Below are 22,108 nucleotides of genomic sequence, written 5' to 3' on the forward strand. Positions count from 1 at the left end.
AAAACCCTTTGTTTTTCCATGCGTCAAATGCATTTTAAATATTTGTTTACTGATGCTTTTTTTTCCATGCTTATAAATTAAATTTTGATTGATTTGTTTAGACTACCAGTTGTTGCCTCAGCTTCAGTTACAAAAAAAGTAAATTTTTAGGTAAATATGAATATGTTTTAAATTGAAGCAGCCTTCTGCTAACGATTGCAACTGTTTTATTGAAATTGAAATTAAAAATCAAAGGTTTACGGAGCTGATATATAATAAACTAGGCTAAATTAAAAAGTCTCCATATAAATTCACGAAACAGCCCATTGGAGTTTAAAAATAATAATTTAAAAAATTTAATCGCAGATCCAAGTGGCAGGGTTCGCGGCCCACTCGGACATCAACAAGGCGATGGAGATCAGCAACGAGGTGAGGAGGCTGAACAAGTCGCTGAAGGAGGCGCAGGAGTCCGCCATGCTCTACAACAGCAGGGAGAGGCTCTTCGGATCGCCCTTCACCGATGTTGGTTTCGTTTATGTGTTTTTTGTTAAAACAATGTTTTTTATAAAATTAAACACATATTTAAACTGTTCGGATCTAACCTTTAACCGATGTTGGTTTCGGTTTTTTAGTTGAATTTTTTTTATTTATAAAACTGTTCGCTAGCTGGCGCGTTTCCTTTCTCAGAATCGTCAGAAAGACACGAATTGGTTTGAATACTTTCTTGTTTACTTGTTTACCAAATCTAAGTGTCAGTTAAGGATGCTTGTGTATATATATATATATTTTTGACTAGAATAAAACAAGCACTAAAATGTTTAGTGTTGTCGTATTTTTTAAACATAAAATACTTAATCTATTATACACCATTTTACTTAGATTTATTTTGTTTGAAATGACTGTAAGCTCTTTAAACTTACAAACATAATATAACATCGTATTATGGTTTGAAAAAAGAACTTGTTTCATTATTGTAATTTTTACTTAATCCCCACCAATAAAGTACAGCCGACTATGTTTGTATATACACTTGTACAGAATATTTTCACATAACATACTAATATATACCTATTCTACTTACTTTTTCTAAAAATATTTCGTACAACAAGTCTCCCCACCCACCAACAGTACAGCCGGCTGACGAAGATGGTGAAGGAGTTCGGGCCGTACCGGGACTTGTGGTCCACCACTGCGGACTGGACAAGGTGGCACGAGTCGTGGATGAACGACGCGCTGAACTACATCGACGCGGAGACTTGCGAGAAGAACGCCACCGAGAGCTACAGGATCATGCACAAGTGCGTCAAGCTGTTCAAGGAAATTCCAAGTTTGTTTTGTTATTTTATTCCTAAAGTTAGTATTCCTGTTGGCAGTAGTTTACTGCAAGAAATTTTGTTATTAAAACTAAGACTAAAGATGGTTTAAGCTAATGAGGTAGGAAAGTACATTAACTTTTGCCAAGGAAATTCCAAGTTTGTGACATATTGCTTGTGTTTTAATACTTGTTTTTAATATAATTATAATGAATACCGTAGTAAAATACCTTGCTTGCTCATTAAGTTTTCTGAAAAATTAAAAACAGTTCGAAAAACACTGTCTCAAAACCATCACATCAACATATAATATCTTATTTTACTATAAAAACAAATAATACTCTGATTATTTTCACTAAGCATTAATCTAAATTCAAAGGCGCGCAGGCAGTAGCAATTGAGGTGAAGGATCGTATTGACAAGTTCAAACCTTACATTCCGCTCATACAAGCATTGAGGAACCCGGGTATGAGGGACAGACATTGGGAGAAATTGCACGAAGAAATCGGCATGGACCTCAAACCTAAAGTAAATATTTATTTGTTGAGTTTTGGTATATGAAACTTGCTGTATCAAATAAGTTTTGGAAAAAAAATAGTTGATAAAAAAAAAAGTTAACTACAGTAACCTCTCGCTTATTTACGCACATTGTGTCCACAGAAAAAGTGCGTAAAGATATGAGAGATCGTAAAGAAACGAGAGGTACCAAATATACTCACTATAATGGCTGTTTTTTAATAATGCTTCTAGTTAAAAGCAGACTGTGCACTTTCCCTTTTTTAACTATTTGTTTACTTTATTTATAAATATTAAAACAACAGATAAAACTATACATATATTAAAAAAAAGGATTTGAATTTCTATAAAATAATAATACGAGTAGAAATAATTTTACTATTTTAATATTAAGTATTCTATATGTGACATTTATATTCTATTCTACTTAGCAATTAAGTATTATAATTATAATTAAGCATTTCGTTACAATTATAAAATGGTGTTTATTAATATATAGGGCAAGACTGATATATTATTTCTTTGTGTTTTAAACTCTCATTATTTCATTATACTTTCATTATTAAACACAGTCATGTTTATTTCAGAATTTTGATTTAATCTCTTATTGTTAACAAAATTTCTGATATACTAAGGTATAACTAAATGTTTATCAATTAGTCAAGGAACATAAATTAACAAAGTCTAAAGATATAGAGAGGTGTGTTAGCAATCAAAAACATATTTTAATTTAAAAATATACATTAAACCTAATTTGTGCAATATTAGAAAAAAAAAAAACATTTTTATTTTCTGAATTTTATAGAATTCTGAAATGCGTAACTAAACGAGAGTGCGTAACGTCACGAGTGCGTAAAGATCCGAGAGGTTACTGTAACATAAATAATTGAAGGGATGTGAATTTTAATAGTATGTATTTATAGTTAGTCAGTGTTTTAGATAAATTTTTAAGTCAAGTTAAAATAAGTTATTTGATATAAAACATTTTCTATCCAAGAAAAAAATATAGATTTCAAATGTTGATAAAACAAAATATTAATCAATTTGGAGTATAAACTTATTTTTTTAACAAAAACTCAACTCTTAAAATTTTAAACAAAGTTCAAGTTGATAATAAGTTCCAAAAATCATAGCTTACACCTAAACTAATCATTTTATTTATTAAAACTTATTCACAACCCTGTTTATTATTGCAGGGAAACCTGAATTTCACGAAGTGCTTGAAGATGGGGCTTCAGGACCACGTGGAAGCCATAGCTAAAGTGGCGGAAGTGGCCGGAAAGGAGTACTCGATCGAGAACAGCCTGGACAAAATGGAAAAAGAGTGGGCCCCGATGGAATTCGAGGTTTTTACATATTATTAAAATTGATTTAAACAATTTTTGTTTGGTTTTTGTGAAAGTTGAGCGACTTCTTAACTATATTCTAATTAATACTTGTTTCATGTAGAATTTATGTTTACTTAAATGTTTCTTTAATAAACATGAAATTTTAAAACTATGGTTATCAATATTAGACTTATTTCTCCAAAATGTTTTAACAGAGTATCTTCTTCTATGAATTTATTTATCTAATTGTTTTGTGTTAAGCTATGCATATATTTAAAAATATCATATACAAATTTCAAGTTGTTACAGTTTTTTTTACTTAATTGATGTGTTAATGCTTACTACTATCGTTATGTTCATGCACACCAAATTCTCACTTTACAACTAACACCACAGGTGAAACCGTACAAGGAAACAGGAACGTTCATCATCAAGATACCCGAGGAAGCCACTCAGATGTTGGACGACCACATTGTAGCCACACAGACCATGGCCTTCTCCCCGTACAAGAAGGCTTTTGAGGAAAGAATTCAAAAGTGGGAAACGAAAATGAACGTTACACAGGTAGACTGTTTTTTTATGGCTGTTTACTTAAGTTTTGTTTAGTTTTTTTGTTATTTTATTGTAAAATTGTTCAATTAAATTTAAATAGTTTTTTTTTACAAAAAATTTTACACATGTTAGATTTATTTTTGAAAGTCTATATTTTTGATGAAATTATATTTTATCGCACTTTAGTTTATAATTTTTTATTTATGATATCACTATAAATTTACAACTATAATATATTTTCAAATTCCTTCTTGTCTTCGTTATGTCTTAATTGATTATAAAACAAAAAATACATATTTCTAATCGAGTCTATGAGTCAACTTATGAGCAAAGTTTGATTTTATTTAGAAATCTATGTGTGAGTTGTGAAATTTCTAGATAATTTTTACGCAATCTGACAGGAACTTTATAGTGTTTACTTTGATACATTGTCATAGGAACTTTATTGTTAAATTCTTTATATTCTCACAGGAAGTTTTGGACGAATGGGTGATATGCCAGAGGTCGTGGATGTACTTGGAGCCGATATTCAGTTCTGACGACATCAACAGGCAGCTACCTGTGGAGGGCAAGAGGTACCAGACCATGGAGAGAATTTGGAGGAAGATAATGAACAACGTTAACGGAAACAACAAGGTTCGATTTGATTGTAATTTCAAAAATTATAAAGTCAATTGTTCAGCTGTTTTGCTTGAAATGTACGGTTATCTGCGCTCTAAAAAAAAGAAAGTAGAAAATTATACTAAACAAGTATTTAACCATTCAAGCTCGGTTAGGTTGAATGTTTGCTTTAACAACTTTTTTTTTAGTTTTAGCTTTTTTTTAATTGCAAACAATAAAAACAGATTCTGTCGTTTTGCACGGAGGGCAGACTGCGAGACAACTTGAAGGAGTGCAACAAGCTTCTCGAGCAAGTGCAAAAGGGACTCAGCGAATATTTGGAAACCAAAAGATCTTCCTTTCCGAGGTTGCTATTACGTCATGATTAAAAATGGCATCTTTATTAATGCTTTTCTAACACCATTTTGTTTTAATTCGGAAACCTAGTATATATTATAACTTAATCAAGTTTTGAAGTCGTTATTTTTTTTAATAGTTGAATAGTAGTTTTAATAGTACTTTATAAATATATACTAAAATAATACAAGTGTTTGTTTTAGGTTTTACTTTTTGTCTGACGATGAGCTTTTGGAAATTTTGTCGCAAACCAAGGACCCAACTGCCGTTCAGCCCCATCTCAGAAAGTGCTTTGAAAATATCTACAGGGTAAATTGGTTTTATAATTTGAATTTATATTAAAGTTATCTTTGATTGTACAAACATAAAAAATAAGAGTATTATTTGGGTGATATTTTAAGAAAAATTTTTTTTGAGGTACAAATAAAAATATTTTACTCTTTTTATTTTTTAGTTAGTTACGTCTTTTTTTGTCAGTAGTTGTTAATAAAAGTACACAAATTTTTATATCATAAAACAAATTAAACAAACTAATTTTCAACTTGGTGTGCCAAATGTTTTTAAACATCTCCACCTACAACATAGCTAAAATCTTTGATCGGTGTATGGTGAATTCCCCTAACTAAAACTCCCAATTTGCAGCACTAAAAAATCCCCCGAACACAGATAAAGTTCGAGGAGGACATGAAGATGACGTCCATGACCAGCGGAGAGGGCGAAACTGTCCAGTTCAGCGAGTCGTTGTACCCGACCGGCAACGTGGAGGACTGGCTGTCCGAGGTTGAGAGGGTGATGGTACAGAGCGTGAGGCGGGAGTGCCACAGATCAGTGCTGGATTACGTGGAGAGGAAGAGGACTGAGTGGGTGCTCGCCTGGCCCGGTTAATGATTATTTTTTTAATGATTTTTTTAAGTGTGTTTTTCATGCTTCTATGGCCCGGTACGTTTGTATAGGGATGGTGTTTTTAAATGTGCAGACTGTAGAGTGTTTAAAATGAAAAATATTTTTAAGGGGCACAAGTTTTACTTGCATTGTTTGTCTCGTCATTTATTCCAAAATAGTTTTAATGCTGATTTAAGTTGAGTTAGAAAATAATTGCAAAAAAATAACTTAATCTTTAAATTTTACAATAATCCAGTTCTTACAAATTTATATAAGATAAGCGCAATTAGAGTTCAAATGTAATTTTTTTTATTACGCCAAAATTTATGACTATTTATAAAAGTTAGATGGTGTGAAATCAGCTTTATGTTATAAATCATCTATTTTTTTTCGAAGCTCAAGTGGTCACTGGTCATTAGGACTGCTCAGACATACTTGGCCGTATACTTTTACCTATACAATTATTTGAAAGTCTTAATTAAAGCTAATAACGAACCTTTCTTTTGATATATAAAATTATCTGTTTAAAGTAAAAGTTCTTAGTTTGCAATGAACTGCCTGTTTTACTTTTACATTCTCCCACAGCTCAAGTGGTCATTGCCACTGCTCAGATTTACTAGGCTAAGCTTTAAGCTTACAACAACTTTTTGTTTGTTAAGTAGTACTAATTATACTCTGAGTTAATCCAGAAAATCAAACTTGTTAGTTGTTTTGTTTATAAGTTCCATAGTGTGCAAGCATTACAAACATTTATATTGCATCATTAATTCCCACAGCTCAAGTAGTCATCGCCACTGCGCAGATATACTGGGCGAAGATGGTGGAGGAGGCCATCCAGGCTAGGAAGCTGAAGGAATTGTACGACAAGTTGTGCGGCATGCTCGAAGACCTGGTCGAACTTGTGAGGGGAAAGCTCACCAAACTGCAAAGAATGACCATGTCCGCTTTGATCGTCATTGAGGTTTGTGTTCATGTTGTGGTTGTGCTATGTTGATTAAATGTATAAAGTTTTAAATACTTTTATCGTTTTTACACCTGGAATAGTCACAAAACTTCTCTGTGCACCACTTCTACAATGTTGTCCCAATAAGCAACAACAGCTTGCAGTTTTAAAACAAGCTACTCGGCTGCGTTTTTCTTATAGTTCTTCAACGCCACAGTAATGAGATATGTCTACTTACTTTTTGTACGTTATGATAACAAGGAAGCTTTTGTGTTCGTGCGTTGTATATTTTCAAATATATAATTTGTTAGGTCCATGCCCGTGATGTAGTCGCCGTTTTGGCAAAAACAGATCTGAAAAGTGTCAACGATTTTGAATGGATCAGCCAGTTACGGTTGTTTTTTTATTAAAATTAATTTGTACAAGTAATTTAAAAATCTTACTTTATAACGTTTAATGTTTTTAAATATTTATTTTTTGTTGTATAAGGCTGATAGTTTTTATATAATAATTCTTAAATATAAATAGGCATTTCTAACAAACATTTCTTAAATATTGTAGATATTACTGGGAGAAGGACGACATATACGTTCGTGCAGTGAACGCGCAGTTTCTGTACGGGTACGAATATTTGGGAAATTCTTTGAGACTGGTCATCACTCCACTGACTGACAGGTATGTTTGCATTATTTCTAATAAAATATCAGAAGCCTGAAACTTTTATAACGGAAAATATATTGCTGCAAGTAAAATAGAAATATTTAAAATTAACTTTTTTACACACGTCTTTACTTGTTTTTAATAGGATGTAATACAAAAATTAAAAAAAAGAAAACATTTATCAAAAATAAAGTAAACTGCTTACCTAATAATCACACGCAACTCAATTATCAGATGTTACCTGACACTGACCGGCGCCCTTCACCTCAAAATGGGCGGAGCTCCGGCGGGACCCGCGGGAACGGGAAAGACGGAGACCACTAAAGACTTGGGCAAGGCGCTGGCCATACAGACGGTGGTGTTCAACTGTTCGGACCAGCTGGACTACCTGGCCATGGGCAAGTTCTTCAAGGGGCTGGCCAGTTCCGGCGCGTGGGCCTGCTTCGACGAGTTCAACAGAATCGACATCGAGGTTTGTTGCTTTTGAACTGAAAAACTTGTTTTGAAAGAAAAAGCCTGTTAATTTAAAGTTCAAAGTTTTGTAATTATTTTTCATAAGACTTGATGTATATAATTGGGATTTTACTGTTTTTAATGATTCATGATGATTTTGTTTGGTTTAAAGCCACTTTGCTAAAGTACAAATGGTTTATATCCCATCTTAAATTTTTCTAAACTGCTTCAGTTTTAAAATATGTACATTTTTTTTTCTAATTTGTTCCCAAATAAAACTATCATTTAACAAAATTTAAACATTTATTTTTTATCCGCTAGGTGTTGTCAGTGGTGGCGCAGCAGGTGTCCACAATCCACAACGCCTTGGTGGCCCGGATGGACCGGTTCATGTTCGAGGGGGTGGAGATCACGTTGAAACCCACCTGCGCCTCCTTCATCACTATGAACCCCGGGTACGCGGGTAGGTCGGAACTCCCTGACAACCTGAAGGCGCTGTACAGGCCCGTTGCCATGATGGTGCCCGACTACGCCATGATCGCAGAGATTTCCCTGTACAGCTTCGGGTTTGGCGACGCCAGGGTTGGTGCTGGTCATTTTAAACTGTAAGGTCCAGAAAATATGTTTTAAAATGACATTTTTGAATGACGCCAGCGTTAGTAATGAATATGTTGCTTTCTTGAACAGTAAAGTTTGAAAATATGTTCAAATAGTGATTTACCGAATTCAATTTTTTTTTCAAATTAAGTTCCTTCCGGATCTAGATCTTCCGCAAAAATATCGGATCCTGGATCCGCTAGATCTAACATATAAAGATTACTGTTTATGTATTTTTAAGACACAATCTTAAATTAAAAATCATTGTTTTCCTACATTTTTTATCATACAATGCTAGTATAAAAGTATCATTGATCATACTTTTTTTTAAATTACAAACACATATTTTCAAAGGTGCTGTCAAAGAAAATAACGACGACATTCAAGCTGTCCTCGGAACAACTCAGCACCCAAGATCACTACGACTTCGGGATGAGAGCCGTGAAGACTGTCATTTCTGCTGCCGGTTGGTTGGAATGTTTTGTTTGATGTAGTTAAATCAATGAAAAAAATATTCTTTATAGCTTTGAATAATTAAAAATGAAAAAAAAATAGCAACTTGTTTATTTTACTAAGGATCCAAACAAAAAAGCTTACAAAGTTACACAATAAAATTTAAAATACTTAATAATTTAAAGTATTTAGTTCTGTAGGAGATAAAAAGATGACTAATTTTAATTTATTTATTGCTATTGGTATACTTCAGTTTTTTTATAAAATTAGAAAAAAAATCATCTGAAAACACCCTAAAAACATCCGAAATCACAACAAAAACATCTGAAATCACCACAAAAGCATCCGAAGTCACCACAAAAACATCAGAAATCACCCAAAAGCATCAGAAATCACCACAAAAACATCTGAAATTATCACTAAAACATCAGAAATCACCACAAAAACATCAGAATTCACCACAAAAACATCTGAAATCACCACAAAAACACCTGAATTCACCACAAAAACATCAGAAATCACCACAAAAACATCTGAAATCACCACAAAAACATCTGAAATCACCACAAAAACATCTGAAATCACCACAAAAACATCTGAAATTATCACTAAAACATCAGAAATCACCACAAAAACACCTGAAATCACCACAAAAACATCTGAAATCACCACCAAAATATCAGAAATCACCACAAAAACATCTGAAATCACCACAAAAACATCAGAAATCACCACAAAAACATCAGAAATCACCACAAAACATCTGAAATCACCACAAAAGTATCAGAAATCACCACAAAAACATCAAATATCACCACAAAAACATCAGAAATCACCACTAAAACATCAGAAATCACCAAAAAACATCAGAAGTCACTACAAAAACATCTGAAATCACCACAAAACATCTGAACACTCAATTTCACAGGAAACCTGAAGCGGGAGCACCCGGAGATGCCCGAAGACCTGATCTGCTTGCGGGCCATCCGGGACGTCAACGTGCCCAAGTTCCTCATCGACGACCTGAAGCTGTTCCGGGGCATCGTGTCGGATCTCTTCCCAGGCATCAAGGAGGAACCGATCGACTACGGGTCGTTGCTGGAGAGCATCAAGAAGTCGTGCTTGAAGTTCAACTGCCTCGACGTTAAAGGTACTTGTTGTTGTGGCTACTATTTCTTAGGCACAAAATGGTTTTAATATTTGTTTGGTATTTGAAATTTATGTTTTGGAAGCTCACTTACTTCAAGCCAAAAATAATTGAAGAACACTTAAAAGTTTAATTACTTGATTTTAATTTTAATAAAAAAATTTACACTAAATTTTAGTTTAGTGTAAAATGATTTAACTGCAATCTTACACTGTTTTACTCATAAAATGAAACTTACTCATGTCAGAAACGAGCTGATGAAAACATTTAAAATCGATAGTAAGCTTATTGCGGCCAAACACTCCTCAACTTAATGAGGTACATGCAAAAGCACATTTTCAACAAAATCCCCCACAGGATTCGTGGACAAGTGCATCCAGTTGTTCGAAACCACGGTGGTGCGCCACGGTCTCATGCTGGTCGGGCCCACCTGCTCCGGAAAGACCAAGTGTTACCAGATACTGGGAGACGCTCTCACGCAGTTGAAAGGGCAGCCGAGCATTGCGGGAGGCACTTATGAAGAAGTCCACGTTAGTTTTATTTTTGATCATGTGTACAACATAACTTACTAAATCATTTATACATAATGTTATGCATTATTATTATACAACATTTATTTAATTTAGTTTGGGCAAGAAATAAAGTTGAGAAGTTAATAGTGAATTTGTTCTAATCATTTAAAATATTCATTTAAGTTTTGATTGTATACGTACAATATTGTTTTTATTTCAAGTTTAAAGTATCTCTTGTTTGCGTTCAATTTACTTTTCAAATAAAAAAGTACTTTAATGTTTTCTGTCTTGGTTTTCAAACTTTCACTTGACGTTCCTAGTTGACGAGGTTCTTAAATTCTAAAATATTTTCACCCGCAGAACTACGTGCTGAACCCGAAGTCGATCACGATGGGGCAGCTGTACGGCGAGTTCGACCCGCAGACCCACGAGTGGACGGACGGGATCCTGTCCACTTTGATCAGGCACGGGGTTGCCGCCACCAACGAGGACAAAAGATGGTTTGTTGAAATTAAAATTTTTTTAAGAATGTTAAATTACAAACTTATCTACACAAAAGTTTGACAAAAAATAAAGGTGTAAGCTTTTGATTTAAATAACAAACAGCAATTATTTGAAATTACTCTTTTTCAAGCTACCTTTTTGCAAAGCTGTAACTTGTTAGTGTATAATCATTTATTAAAACTGTTTATTTTGTTAAACATTTATTAATGACAAAGTTAAATGTAATTTAGCCCTTTTTTAAGTTACCCTTTTGTAAAGCTCAAACTTATTAATGCATCACTGTTTAGTAAAGTAATTCATATTATTCAGTATTTCTAACGATGTTAAGGTACATGTTCGATGGACCGGTGGACGCAATTTGGATCGAAAACATGAACACCGTGCTTGACGACAACAAAAAATTGTGTCTCAGTTCAGGGGAAATTATCAAACTGTCCAATCACATGACCATGATGTTCGAGGTTCGTTTTTTCTTTTTATTATAAAATATTACGTAGGGTTTTTTTGGAATGTAAACAGCATGCTAAGTATAAAGCAAAATTAAAATATACATAAAGCGTACAAAAGTATCCAGAAACATGTCATGAGTTGAAGCTGCTTTTAAACTATCACAAAAAAATAAATCACATATTGATTAAAAAAAAAATTTTTTTTAGTTGTTATCAGTGAGAACTGAGCATAAAAAACTACACAACAAGCAATACTATTTCATAAGTGTATAATATATATAATTTATTAAACTATACTTTAATAAACTGATTTTTCCACTCAGGTGGGGGATCTCGCGGTCGCCTCCCCAGCAACGGTATCCAGGTGCGGCATGATCTACATGGAACCCGGGTTGCTGGGGCTGGACCCCTTCGTGAAATGCTGGCTGAAGCAACTTCCCGAAGTCATACTGCCCTTCCACGACCAGCTGAAGAAGCTCTTCGACACCTACTTGCAGGTTTGTATGCCAGCTTTTGTTTATTTTATATAACAGATATTTTTTAAATTTATAATCTTGAAATGGTTTGAATTTTATTTTTTTAATTACTTTGTTGTTCGATACTTACTTGCAAGTTTGTCATTGTAAAAATTAGTAGTACTTTGTTGTTTATTTGTTGATTTTTTATTCGGGCGGTCAGCAACTAGCTTGATCTTGAATCAAGTAGGATATAAGTTTATAAAATACATGTAAAAAACTGTTACTGTGCGCAAACAATTTATTGATTTCAGGCGTTTCGCCGCTCATTAAAATGTAGACTGCTCTGCAGAGTCTGTGATAGATTAAACTGAAATTTTGATAGAAAAACGTAATTTAAAAAAACTGAAATCTTACTTTATCCAGTCGTTTTAGAAAACATAACTGATGTCAAGATCAAGAGAGGATTGCTTACACTAAGTCGATAAAGTTTATGAAAAACTTGAGCCACCGAATTGTTTAGATAGAATAAAAATAAAATTAGCTACTCGGACTGAAGTTGAATGATACCAAATAATTGTATTTGCTGTGAGAATTACTTGATAAATTTTAGTTTGTGATCTAATAAGAATATGTAGTTTTTCTTTTAAAAAATTATAAAAAATATTTAACAAATATATAATGAATCAATGATATAAACCAGGGCTTTCCAAAGTGAAAAATATCGTCAAATTAGGGGCGATTTTAGGTATAAGGGGGTTTTAATTAGTAAGCAGGGTTGCCAAATGCCTTTTGTCAAATCGATATTTTACCACTTAACATGTTAAAATTTAAAAAATACCAGGTTTTTCTATTGATTTTAGTTTAAAATTCCAGGTTTTCCTAGTTTTTTTTCAAAATATCTCAAATTCCAGGTTTCCAGGTTTTTTGGCAACCCTGGCAGCGAAAAGTAAGTAATAAATTAACTAGTAGAGGGGCAATATCTAGTAAATTTGAGCAATCATTTTTAAAATTTCTGCCACGGGGGTGTTTATGAACATGAGTTTGGGCAACCCTGATATAAACCATACTTTTAGTATTATGCAGAACTTACTTCTTTGTGGTTAAGTATGAAACAAAAGTATCTTTGCTGTATGAAACTACGAAAATACGGAAGCCTGTGATTGGTTGTTGAAGTTGTAAGGTCATTTGAAAGATATAGAAACGAGGTCTCAAAAATTTGGTTAAAAAAGATGTTGCTTCCCGGGTTAGACTGGCAGGGGTGGCTTGGCGTTTAGCCAACAGATCCTTCGCTCTACTGAGCACAAAAGATAGCTTTTTTTAATGAAGTAAAATCATTCAACCGTATAAATTGATGCTAACAGCTAAACAGTAAAACACAACATAAGTTTTTTTTGAGTGAAACAATAAAATCTTATAATATTTGAGTTATAAACATTGTTAATGGTGACATAGTTAACAATACATAAATAAATAAAATTGATGTTAGCCTAATCTAAGAATGTGATAATAGTTGAATATTATAATATTTTAAGTCCATTTGTTTAGTTGAAGTTCTCATTATTTATATAAGATATTTAGTTAATATATATCCCAGACTATATATAGTTAATAAATTTAGCTAATATATAACATTTAAAAGCTTAAGGTATATACCATAATATTGTAAATTCTTGTAAAAAATTTTAGTTATTGATAGTGATTAGTTAAATAGCTTTATATGAACTCTGTTCTGCCAAAGTTTCAAATTTTTGTATTTATTTCAACAGACTTTAAGGAAACACTTGGGTTTTCATTTAACACCTAGTGTTAAATTGTCTTTACAAAGTTGATTGACCCCTCCCTATAATATCCTTAGTAACAGTTTGTTTGTTTCTTTGCTCATACAATTTAAACTGCCTTTATGAAATCATTTGAAGTATATTGCTTTAATAAAGATGAAGGATATCTATTTTCAGTGAATTTTAATTTTTAGTAAGGTAATTTCAATTAGCCCTGTTTTTTATCAGCAGAGCTAATTTTCCTTTACTAACTTTGTAAAAAAACAAATTTTAAAGCAAAAAAAATTTGACTCAAAACTTTTTGAATCAAAAGGTGTGTACCAGCAGATCACCATATAATGATTAAAATAAAATCATGCTAGGATTTAAACCGACACAAACGAGAATAATTTGATTCTGAGCCTTGCGCCTCAACCGCTCGACCGGCTTGTTAAATGCTTTATATTTAGCATTTATAAATACTATAACTTTAGAAATTTTTCACCAATTTCTGCACTGCAATTATATTCTTAGATGTAAGTTCAAGAAATATATGCTAAAACAATTGATTATGTGTCTATGGAACTAATATAACAACAAAACAAAGTAAAAAATAAATTCATAAAACAAACTTAAGATACAAACTTATTAATTTTTAAAATAATTTGTTTACAACAACATTAAAGTCGTTCTAAATGTTCTTTTGTGGTTGTTTAAGCCAAAAGTTAATTTTATTGTAAATTTTTTATTAAACATGCTAAACTTACATTTTTTAAATACGTTTCTAACTTTTGTGATAAAAACCTCTACTTAGGACGTTTTAAAAGTTTCTTTTGTATTAATTTTTACAAAAAAGTTTGTACTTTGTAAGATTATCTTTTTTATAAGTGCTCACCAAACCAATTTAAATTGTTTATTGTCATAGAAAATTCTATTACCAATACAAACTGTTATTAAGTTTAACTGCTGAACGGATTATTAAACTATCTGAATTGTAATATATGTTGTCAATAAAGATTGTAGGTAGATATTTTTGTGAAAAGTTATTTTCTTTGTTAAGTACAGTAATTGATTTTTTTTTATAAAACTTTATTTAAAATAACTTTAAACATGCTTTAATTGTGTTTTTGTTTATTTTAAAAAGTTTATTTATTGTAAGTTTATATAATATACCTGCTTAAACTAAATTTTTATTGTTTTTTAGAACTTTTGTGCTAAAAACCTCTACATAAGAGGTTTTATAAGCGTTTTTATGTTTTTTGTTACTAAAAAGTATATTTATTTTTTTATTAAAACTGTTATCTTTAGATAAAAAGTTTTTGTCTAATGTATGTACTAAAACAATATTTTAGAATTTTGGAAGCTATAGCTTTGTTTTCGTGTCTATTAAACCTTAAAAGTACATTTGTTCTCGTATTCTCTACTTAAATTGCCTTTAAAGCCATGCATCGACCAACTACTAATGTTAAATATGTACAAAAGGGTTCTACTAAGGACGTTTAAACGGTTTTTTAGGTTTATTTTAAGTAAAAGACTAATTATTGAAAAAATTTAATTGAAACTTTTAAAATTATTACTTATAACTATTAAAAATGACTTCTAGTTATTACGTTTAAAAATATTTTTTGTTTTTATTTTAAACATAAAGTTATTAATGTTATTTTTTATTTAAAATTGATCAAGTTCCAATTTTTTAATCTATAATTTTGTTTTATTACTTTTCAACAGTTTCTTTTTTGTTTAAAGAGAAAAAGTATATTTGTTTACCAGTTTTAATCATTTTTATATCTTAAAGTCTAAATTGTTTTCACTATACAGTTTATTATTATACTTTAAATAAGTAAAGGCTATTTTTTATCAGTTTATATTTAAAATAAAAACAATTATTAAACTAACATATGTTAAAAATATCCCTTTGCGTAATTAAGTTAATTAAAAAAAAATTATTTATGCTTTTATTAAAAACATTTTAAAATCGTGTAATTTTATTTTACAATAAATGTACAAAAATTATAAAAGTTTTTGTTTAAAACTTTAAATCACTATTGTAAGTTTTATTAAACAACAATCATATTATCTTAATTTTTAATTTATATATAAAATAATTTTGAATAAGTAAGGTTGAATTTTACATGTAAAATAATAGTTATTTATATATTTTAACCTTAAAATCAACATAACTGATTTGTACAAATAGCAAAAGTTAGATAAAGTATTGTGTAAGAATACAGTAAAAAACACTTGAAAATATGCTTGTTTAAAATAAAAACTGATACTTGAATTTAATTTTTCCAACTCGCATTGGTTTTATCGCTATTTACGATAATGAACTTTGATATTAGATAACAGTAAGCTTTTTCTAAACGTTGAACACTCTCTTGAAAAAAGCTATGTTTTATGCTCAGTAGAGCGAAGGATCTGTTGGCTAAACGCCAAGCCACCCACTGGCAGCGTTCACATTTGTGCTAAATACCCATTGTAACAATAAAACTCTTACACACTTTGGCTTAAGGCCATAGGGGGGAGTTTTTTTGGTGTTATTTTTTACATAAATAACCTAGCTACCAGTTGCGTTTTACCGTGTGTTAAAACTTGAAGTAACTTTGGAGCTATAAGCTTTCAAAGTTTTAGAGTTCAATAGGTACTCTGTTGGAGAGGGAAACTAAAAAGGCAAAGTTAGACTATTTTAATGAAAATGTATCTTTTCCTACGTGTTTTGAAATAAATACCTAAAGTTTTCAGAAAATATTCCTTGCAAAATTAAGATAAACCTGTGATGAGAAAGTTTGAAATTTTTAAGTGTAAATAGATTTTTTTTTGATATTTTTTATTTTTTGGTTATAAACTTATTATTCTTAACTGAAAAAGTAATTGTTGTTACTGCATGTTTTAAGCATTTTTTTTAATTTGAGGTATTTATTACTAAAAACAAAGGAGGAGATAAAGTTTTAGAGATTTTTAATTGCTCACGACTTTAATTTTCTCCTCCCATAAAAAACCTATTTTACTCTCTTACTTTAACGGGCTATATTTCAAAAGCTAGTTTGCAAATTAAAAGTTTTTAAAAATTAGTTTATAGCTTAATTAAAACTGTACAGTTTAAGATAAAGTAGCAAAAAGTGTGATCACCCTCCCTATGGCCATAAACTTAAATTTAGAAATAAAGCAACTCACAAGGTATCTAACAGTTATAACTATTGGAAGTATATAACTAAATTAACTCTATAGTATAATAAAAAAACTTTTACCATAACATTCAATTTGTAAATATTGTACTGGTTTGATTTTTGGTTTTTGCATGTAAGATTTATAGCAAAACTTACATTTTATTTGTAAACTGAAAGTTTACAATTTCTTACTAACAATTTCTTTCTTAAAATACAAATCTAATTTAAAAAAATCACTCTAATAAAAAATTGTACAATTTATTTAACGAAAAATTAATCAAGTTTAGCAAAACGAAATTCATTCGAATAAATACACTGTCAGTTTTTCTAAGTACATTATAAATTTCCACATCAAACCATTGGAACTTTCAAAACAGCGTAGTGCTGCAAATTATTAGTGTGCCTGAACGGTTCCGCTGACCACTCGTTCCTTTCCGTGTCGTAGCACGCCACCTCATTCGAGTTGTTGCCGTAAATGGTGATCTTGCTCCCAATCGCAGCAGCTGCGGATACGAACATAAGCGAGCGCTCCCGCACGATCGCTGGCGTGGGCGGCTCGATCCTGGAAAACTTGTTGGAAAGCGCGTCGAAGACTTCCGGGTAGTTTCTCCTTCCTCCGATGGCGAACAGCTTGCTTCTCACAGCCACCAAAGCGTGGCCTCTTCTCTCGGAAGTCATGCTGGGCATCTGCGACCAACCGCCGGCAATGCGGTCGTACGCCTCGACGGTGTTCGTGCTCTCGACCCAAGCTTCTCTTCGACCCAAGCGTACAACCGTGGTTCCCCCCGAAACGACGATCCTTCCTTGGAAGGCGGCGCTCGCTGAAAGGACCCTGGGCATCAGCATGTTTTTGATTCCGCTGAGTTTTTTTGTTTTCGTGTCGAACACAGCGCAGCGATCTTCGCTGAAAGAGCGATCTCTGCCCCCCAGCAAGTATATCTTGTCAACGAAGGAACACGCGCTGGGCCTATGAAAGCGGTAAGGAACAAGAGCCACGCTTTCCACCGTGTTGGTGACGAGTGAATATTTTTCCACGGACAGTTTGCGCACGCCGTTCAACTTGCAAGTGCCCACCAAGTAAGCTTCGTTCTTCACGCAAACCGCTTGCAGCTTGTGTTCAATTATGGGCGAACTTTGATGACCGACAACGGAACTTCGAAATGGGCGGCTGCTGCCAATCATTTTTATTTTCCTGTTGTACAGCACCCTGTTTCTGTATTCTACTGTGCCGCCAGTCAAAAGAACTTTAAACTTCTGCTGCCTGCAACGCCTCGCCTCGAAAAGTTTCGCCGACTTGTTCCGGTAAAACTCGTCCTTGTCGCGCAGAATTTCTTCGATCATGTCCCGGGTGTCTTCGACCCTGCAGAACGAGTAAGAGCTCCTCAAACCGAAAGGTCTGTCCAACGTTTTCGCGAGCTCGTTGTCACGCAGTAAGGGAAGGCGAATTTTCAGAAAAATGTCTCTCGCAACCGGCTTTCTCCGCTTGATGTCGCACCTCAGCCATGCGTCCGCCGCTTCCAGCACTTCCACCTCCGAGTCCGCGTGGAGCTGGGAGCTGGAGAGGATCTTCTTCACCGAGTCGCCGCTCAGCTGGAAGAAGTTGGAGGTCTCGCAAACCGTCTGGAACCAGCGCTCGACGAAGCTCAAAGTCGCCTTTCCGAGTCGTTTCAGCTTGAAAACGTTGGCTAGTTCGTAGTAAAACGCCGCGTTTTCCGCTGACAGACTGCCGTTTACTTTCGCAGCAACGCGATCACCCTCTGTTTCGTTCGGGCTGATTTCGTTCGCTTTCAGGGATTGCAAAAGTTGAGCGGTTTTCTTCGTTTTCGCATCGCCTTGTTTTTTAAGTTGGGTTAAATACAGTGCAATAAGTTGGAATGGGTTGTATTTTTTATTAAAAGTCATTAAGATTTAAATTTTATTCTTATAGTTGAAACCCGAGTATTACAACTGTAAACTTTAAATTTTGATTTAACATACTAAAGGCTAAAAACTAAACTTAACAAAAAAACAATTTAAGAGTAAAGTCATAAGTAAACAGATGTATTCAAGCCTTCTAACTGAAAAACTGTAGCAGTTGTACTCATTTAGCTTTCAATCAACTGGTGTTTAAATAAAATAAAAGTCTTAGTCTTTATTTTTTCTTTAACAATTAAATTTTAAAAGAAAGGTATTTTGAAAATATTCAAAATTTTACTAATAGTTTTTAGTCGTTGTAAATATATAAAACTAACTTCTCGAGTTAGTTCTTTCCTTAAGGCAGTTCACTTTGGAAAATTTTCTACAGTTTTCAATAGCTGTAGTGAGAAAAGTACTTTGAGTACAGTTGTATGCAGAGTTCTGCAACGGGCAGTGATTTTCGCTGACCTTGGCTTTTTTGCTGGGGGTCCCGTTGGACAGCATTTTGTTGTTGTTTATTTCACTTTTATTTTTGTCTATAAAACTGTAATCAAAATTTTTAATAAGTTAAAAATAGTGTTAGTTTATAAAAAAGACTAAAACTATGAAGATAATATAATGATTTAGCTTAGAACTAGTGATCTACCGGATCCATATATTTAAGATCCGGATTTAATTTTCAAACTAGGATCCGGCCGGATCTAAGTAATTTTCAAAATTTTCCCGTAATATCTAGTGTAAGTGTAATTTATTTGTATACTAGAAATTTACAAAAAAAAAAACTTGTACTCAGAAAAACCTTGAAGAAAGTAAAGAGATACGGAAAAAGTTGGTAATAAATCACCTGTATAATATAGTATTAGAAAATAAAGAAATTTTGAATAAACATATTAATAGGGTAGCAATTTAACTTGGTATTTTAAAATTTAGGCAAAAAAATAGGAAAAATTTTTGAACAAAATTTAACAAAAACCTGAAATTTTAAACAATTTTTACATAGAAAGTAATGGACTTAAAAAGAGATGCAAAATATTTATTATATAGTATGTACACTTTAATTTTCTTGTAACATTTATAAATTTATTTATAAAAAAAATATTTAAAGTTGCATTAAATTGTGTTTAAATTTTTTTCAACTTTTTGAAACAGTATTTATATTATAAATTAAATTTTATACTGAAAATTTGGGTCCGATTGTAATGTGACGGTATTTCCCCTTATACTTACTGAGTCAACAAAAAAAAAAGTTTTTGTTTTCTTATCCCTAACCCGGGAACGGGTCAAATATGCACGAAAAGACGCTTGTGCACTAAGGGACATTTTTACACGAAGACACTTTTGCACGAAGGGTCATTTTTGCACGAGAGTGAAAAAAAAAATTAAAGTAAAAAATAAAAAGATCAATTAGAAAAAATTTACCGACCGAAAGTAAGGGTTAAAGGATAACAGTTATAGTAAATATAGATAACAAAAAATAAAAATAACAAAAAAATGTATTCAAATATAAAGTTGAAAAAAAGTATAAAAAAAATAAATTAAAAAAACAGTTACCGACCGAGTGTAAGGGTTAGGGGTAGCAGTGATAAAAAAAAAACCTAATAAAAACAATTATTAAAAAAAAACAAAGAAAGTTAAAAAACTAATAAAAAACAATTTGTAATAAAACAAAAAAAAAAAAACCTACCGAGAGTAAGGGTTAGGTGTAATAGTGACAGTAAAAAAGATAACAAAAAATTAAATTAAAAAAAAAAAAATTCAACCCGTGCAAAAGTGTCTTTGTGCAAAATTGACCCTTCGTGCAAAAGTGTCCTTTCTTGCATATTAAACTCCTACCCACCTAACCAGGGTTGCCAATTGTTTTTGGCAAAATTTCTCCAGGTTTTTAAAAGTACACATTTTTGAGTCTATTTTTAGTTTAAAGTAAGTTTTAGGTAAAAAACTGTCTTAAATAGTTAAAAATATTGTAAGGATACTGTCAGGGTTGCCACTTTACCTGGAAACCTGGAAAAACCTTAAAAACTTGGAATTCGACAATTTAGGCAAAAATAACCTGGAGAAACCTGGAAATTGAGAAATTGTGAAAAAAACCTGGAAAAACATGGAATTTTCATCAAAAAACCTGGAAAAATCTTGAATTTTTAATAATTTTAACATTTTCAGTACTAAAATTTAAATTTTACACAAAAAATCTATCATATAAATAAAAATTTTTTGTCATCATCAAAAATTTTTTTTTATCAAAAAACACATTTAAAGTAACTTTACTGCATCTTTTAAATGTTTTTGTGCTATTTAATACAGTTTCTTTTATAGAAATTAACTTAAAACTAAAAATAGACCCAAAAATGTTCACTTTTTAAAACCTGGAAGAAATTTGGAAAACCTGGAAAAAAATTTGAAAAAATGAGTGGCAACCCTGTACTGTAAAGGTACTTCAAATATAAAAAATTTTTTGATGATGACAAAAATATTTTATCTATATGGTAGATATTTCGTGTCAAATGAAAATTTTTCAACTTATCATGTAAGAACTGTTAAAATTCCAAGGTGTTTAGTAGCTTTTGTTTAAAATTCCTGGTTTTTTCCAGGTTTTTTTTTTCAAAACTTCTTAAATTCCAGGATTTTCCCGGTTTCCAAGTTTTTTGGCAAACCTGCCTAACCCACCTTACCCAAACTTATTAAAATTTATTTAATTTTTTTTTTAAGACATTTTTAATAACTAAAAAAATATGAAAGTTTTATCTTTATGTAGCTGACTCAGCAAATGTTAGGAAAACACTGTCACAATACAACAACACTCTGAAAATTTTAAGAAAACATCAGCTTTTAAAAACCTGGAATTAATTTATAATAAACCAGTGACAACCCTCTATGTAATACTATTAATTAATAAAGAGTTTTTGGAAAAATATTCTGTTAATGATTTTAATGAAGAAATATACAATTAATAAGTTAAAAATGTTGTGGCTAAGACAGACTTAAAACTAATCTAGGTTTGTAAAACTATTTTCAACTAATTTCTAACTAAAAACTGTTACATGTAATTTTCAAAGTTTTCCCATAATACCTATTGTAAAAGTTACTTAATTGTATACTAAACATTTACAAAAATGTTGTACTCACAAAAATCTTTAAGAAAATTAAAAAAAATTGGAAAAGCTTGTAATAAACCACATGTATAAAATATAATGTTAGAAAATAAAGAAATTTGGTGTAAACATATTAAGAAGGTAGCAATTTAACCTGGAATTTTAAAATTCAGGCAAAAAAAAAAGAATCTTTGAACAAAAATTAACAAAAACTTGAAATTTTAAACAAATTTTACATAAAAAAAAAATTTATAAAAAATAGATACTAAATATCTATTATATACAGTATAGTTTTTATGTTACATTTATAACTTTATTTATAAAAAAATATATTTAAAGTAGCATTACATTATATTTTCAATATTTTTATACTACTTAAAACAGCTTTTTTATTATAAATTTAATTTCATACTGAAAATTAGAAAAATCATGTACTTTTAAAAACCTGGGATAAATTTATAAAAAACCAGTGGCAACCCTCTATGTAATAATATTG

General features: G+C 31.5%; 1 protein-coding gene across 1 annotated transcript in view; it reads left to right on the plus strand.

Annotated features, from left to right (window-relative positions):
- The window catches only part of LOC145844464 (dynein axonemal heavy chain 1-like), a 61,589-nt gene that overhangs the window by 12,454 nt on the left and 27,027 nt on the right, over positions 1 to 22,108 (plus strand). Inside the window, exons 19-38 of the mRNA XM_082951869.1 lie at positions 346 to 501; positions 1,108 to 1,306; positions 1,672 to 1,820; positions 3,005 to 3,154; positions 3,533 to 3,700; positions 4,160 to 4,324; positions 4,534 to 4,655; positions 4,849 to 4,954; positions 5,312 to 5,525; positions 6,304 to 6,488; positions 6,782 to 6,864; positions 7,032 to 7,145; positions 7,365 to 7,602; positions 7,905 to 8,165; positions 8,535 to 8,646; positions 9,562 to 9,783; positions 10,138 to 10,310; positions 10,653 to 10,792; positions 11,125 to 11,257; positions 11,569 to 11,742. Coding sequence (XP_082807995.1) covers positions 346 to 501; positions 1,108 to 1,306; positions 1,672 to 1,820; positions 3,005 to 3,154; positions 3,533 to 3,700; positions 4,160 to 4,324; positions 4,534 to 4,655; positions 4,849 to 4,954; positions 5,312 to 5,525; positions 6,304 to 6,488; positions 6,782 to 6,864; positions 7,032 to 7,145; positions 7,365 to 7,602; positions 7,905 to 8,165; positions 8,535 to 8,646; positions 9,562 to 9,783; positions 10,138 to 10,310; positions 10,653 to 10,792; positions 11,125 to 11,257; positions 11,569 to 11,742 — 3,264 coding nt within the window. The remainder of the gene's footprint in view (positions 1 to 345; positions 502 to 1,107; positions 1,307 to 1,671; positions 1,821 to 3,004; positions 3,155 to 3,532; positions 3,701 to 4,159; positions 4,325 to 4,533; positions 4,656 to 4,848; positions 4,955 to 5,311; positions 5,526 to 6,303; positions 6,489 to 6,781; positions 6,865 to 7,031; positions 7,146 to 7,364; positions 7,603 to 7,904; positions 8,166 to 8,534; positions 8,647 to 9,561; positions 9,784 to 10,137; positions 10,311 to 10,652; positions 10,793 to 11,124; positions 11,258 to 11,568; positions 11,743 to 22,108) is intronic.

Source organism: Thalia democratica, chromosome 9 (genome assembly GCF_965202585.1).
Source record: "Thalia democratica chromosome 9, ktThaDemo2.hap1.1, whole genome shotgun sequence".
Lineage (NCBI taxonomy): Eukaryota > Metazoa > Chordata > Thaliacea > Salpida > Salpidae > Thalia > Thalia democratica.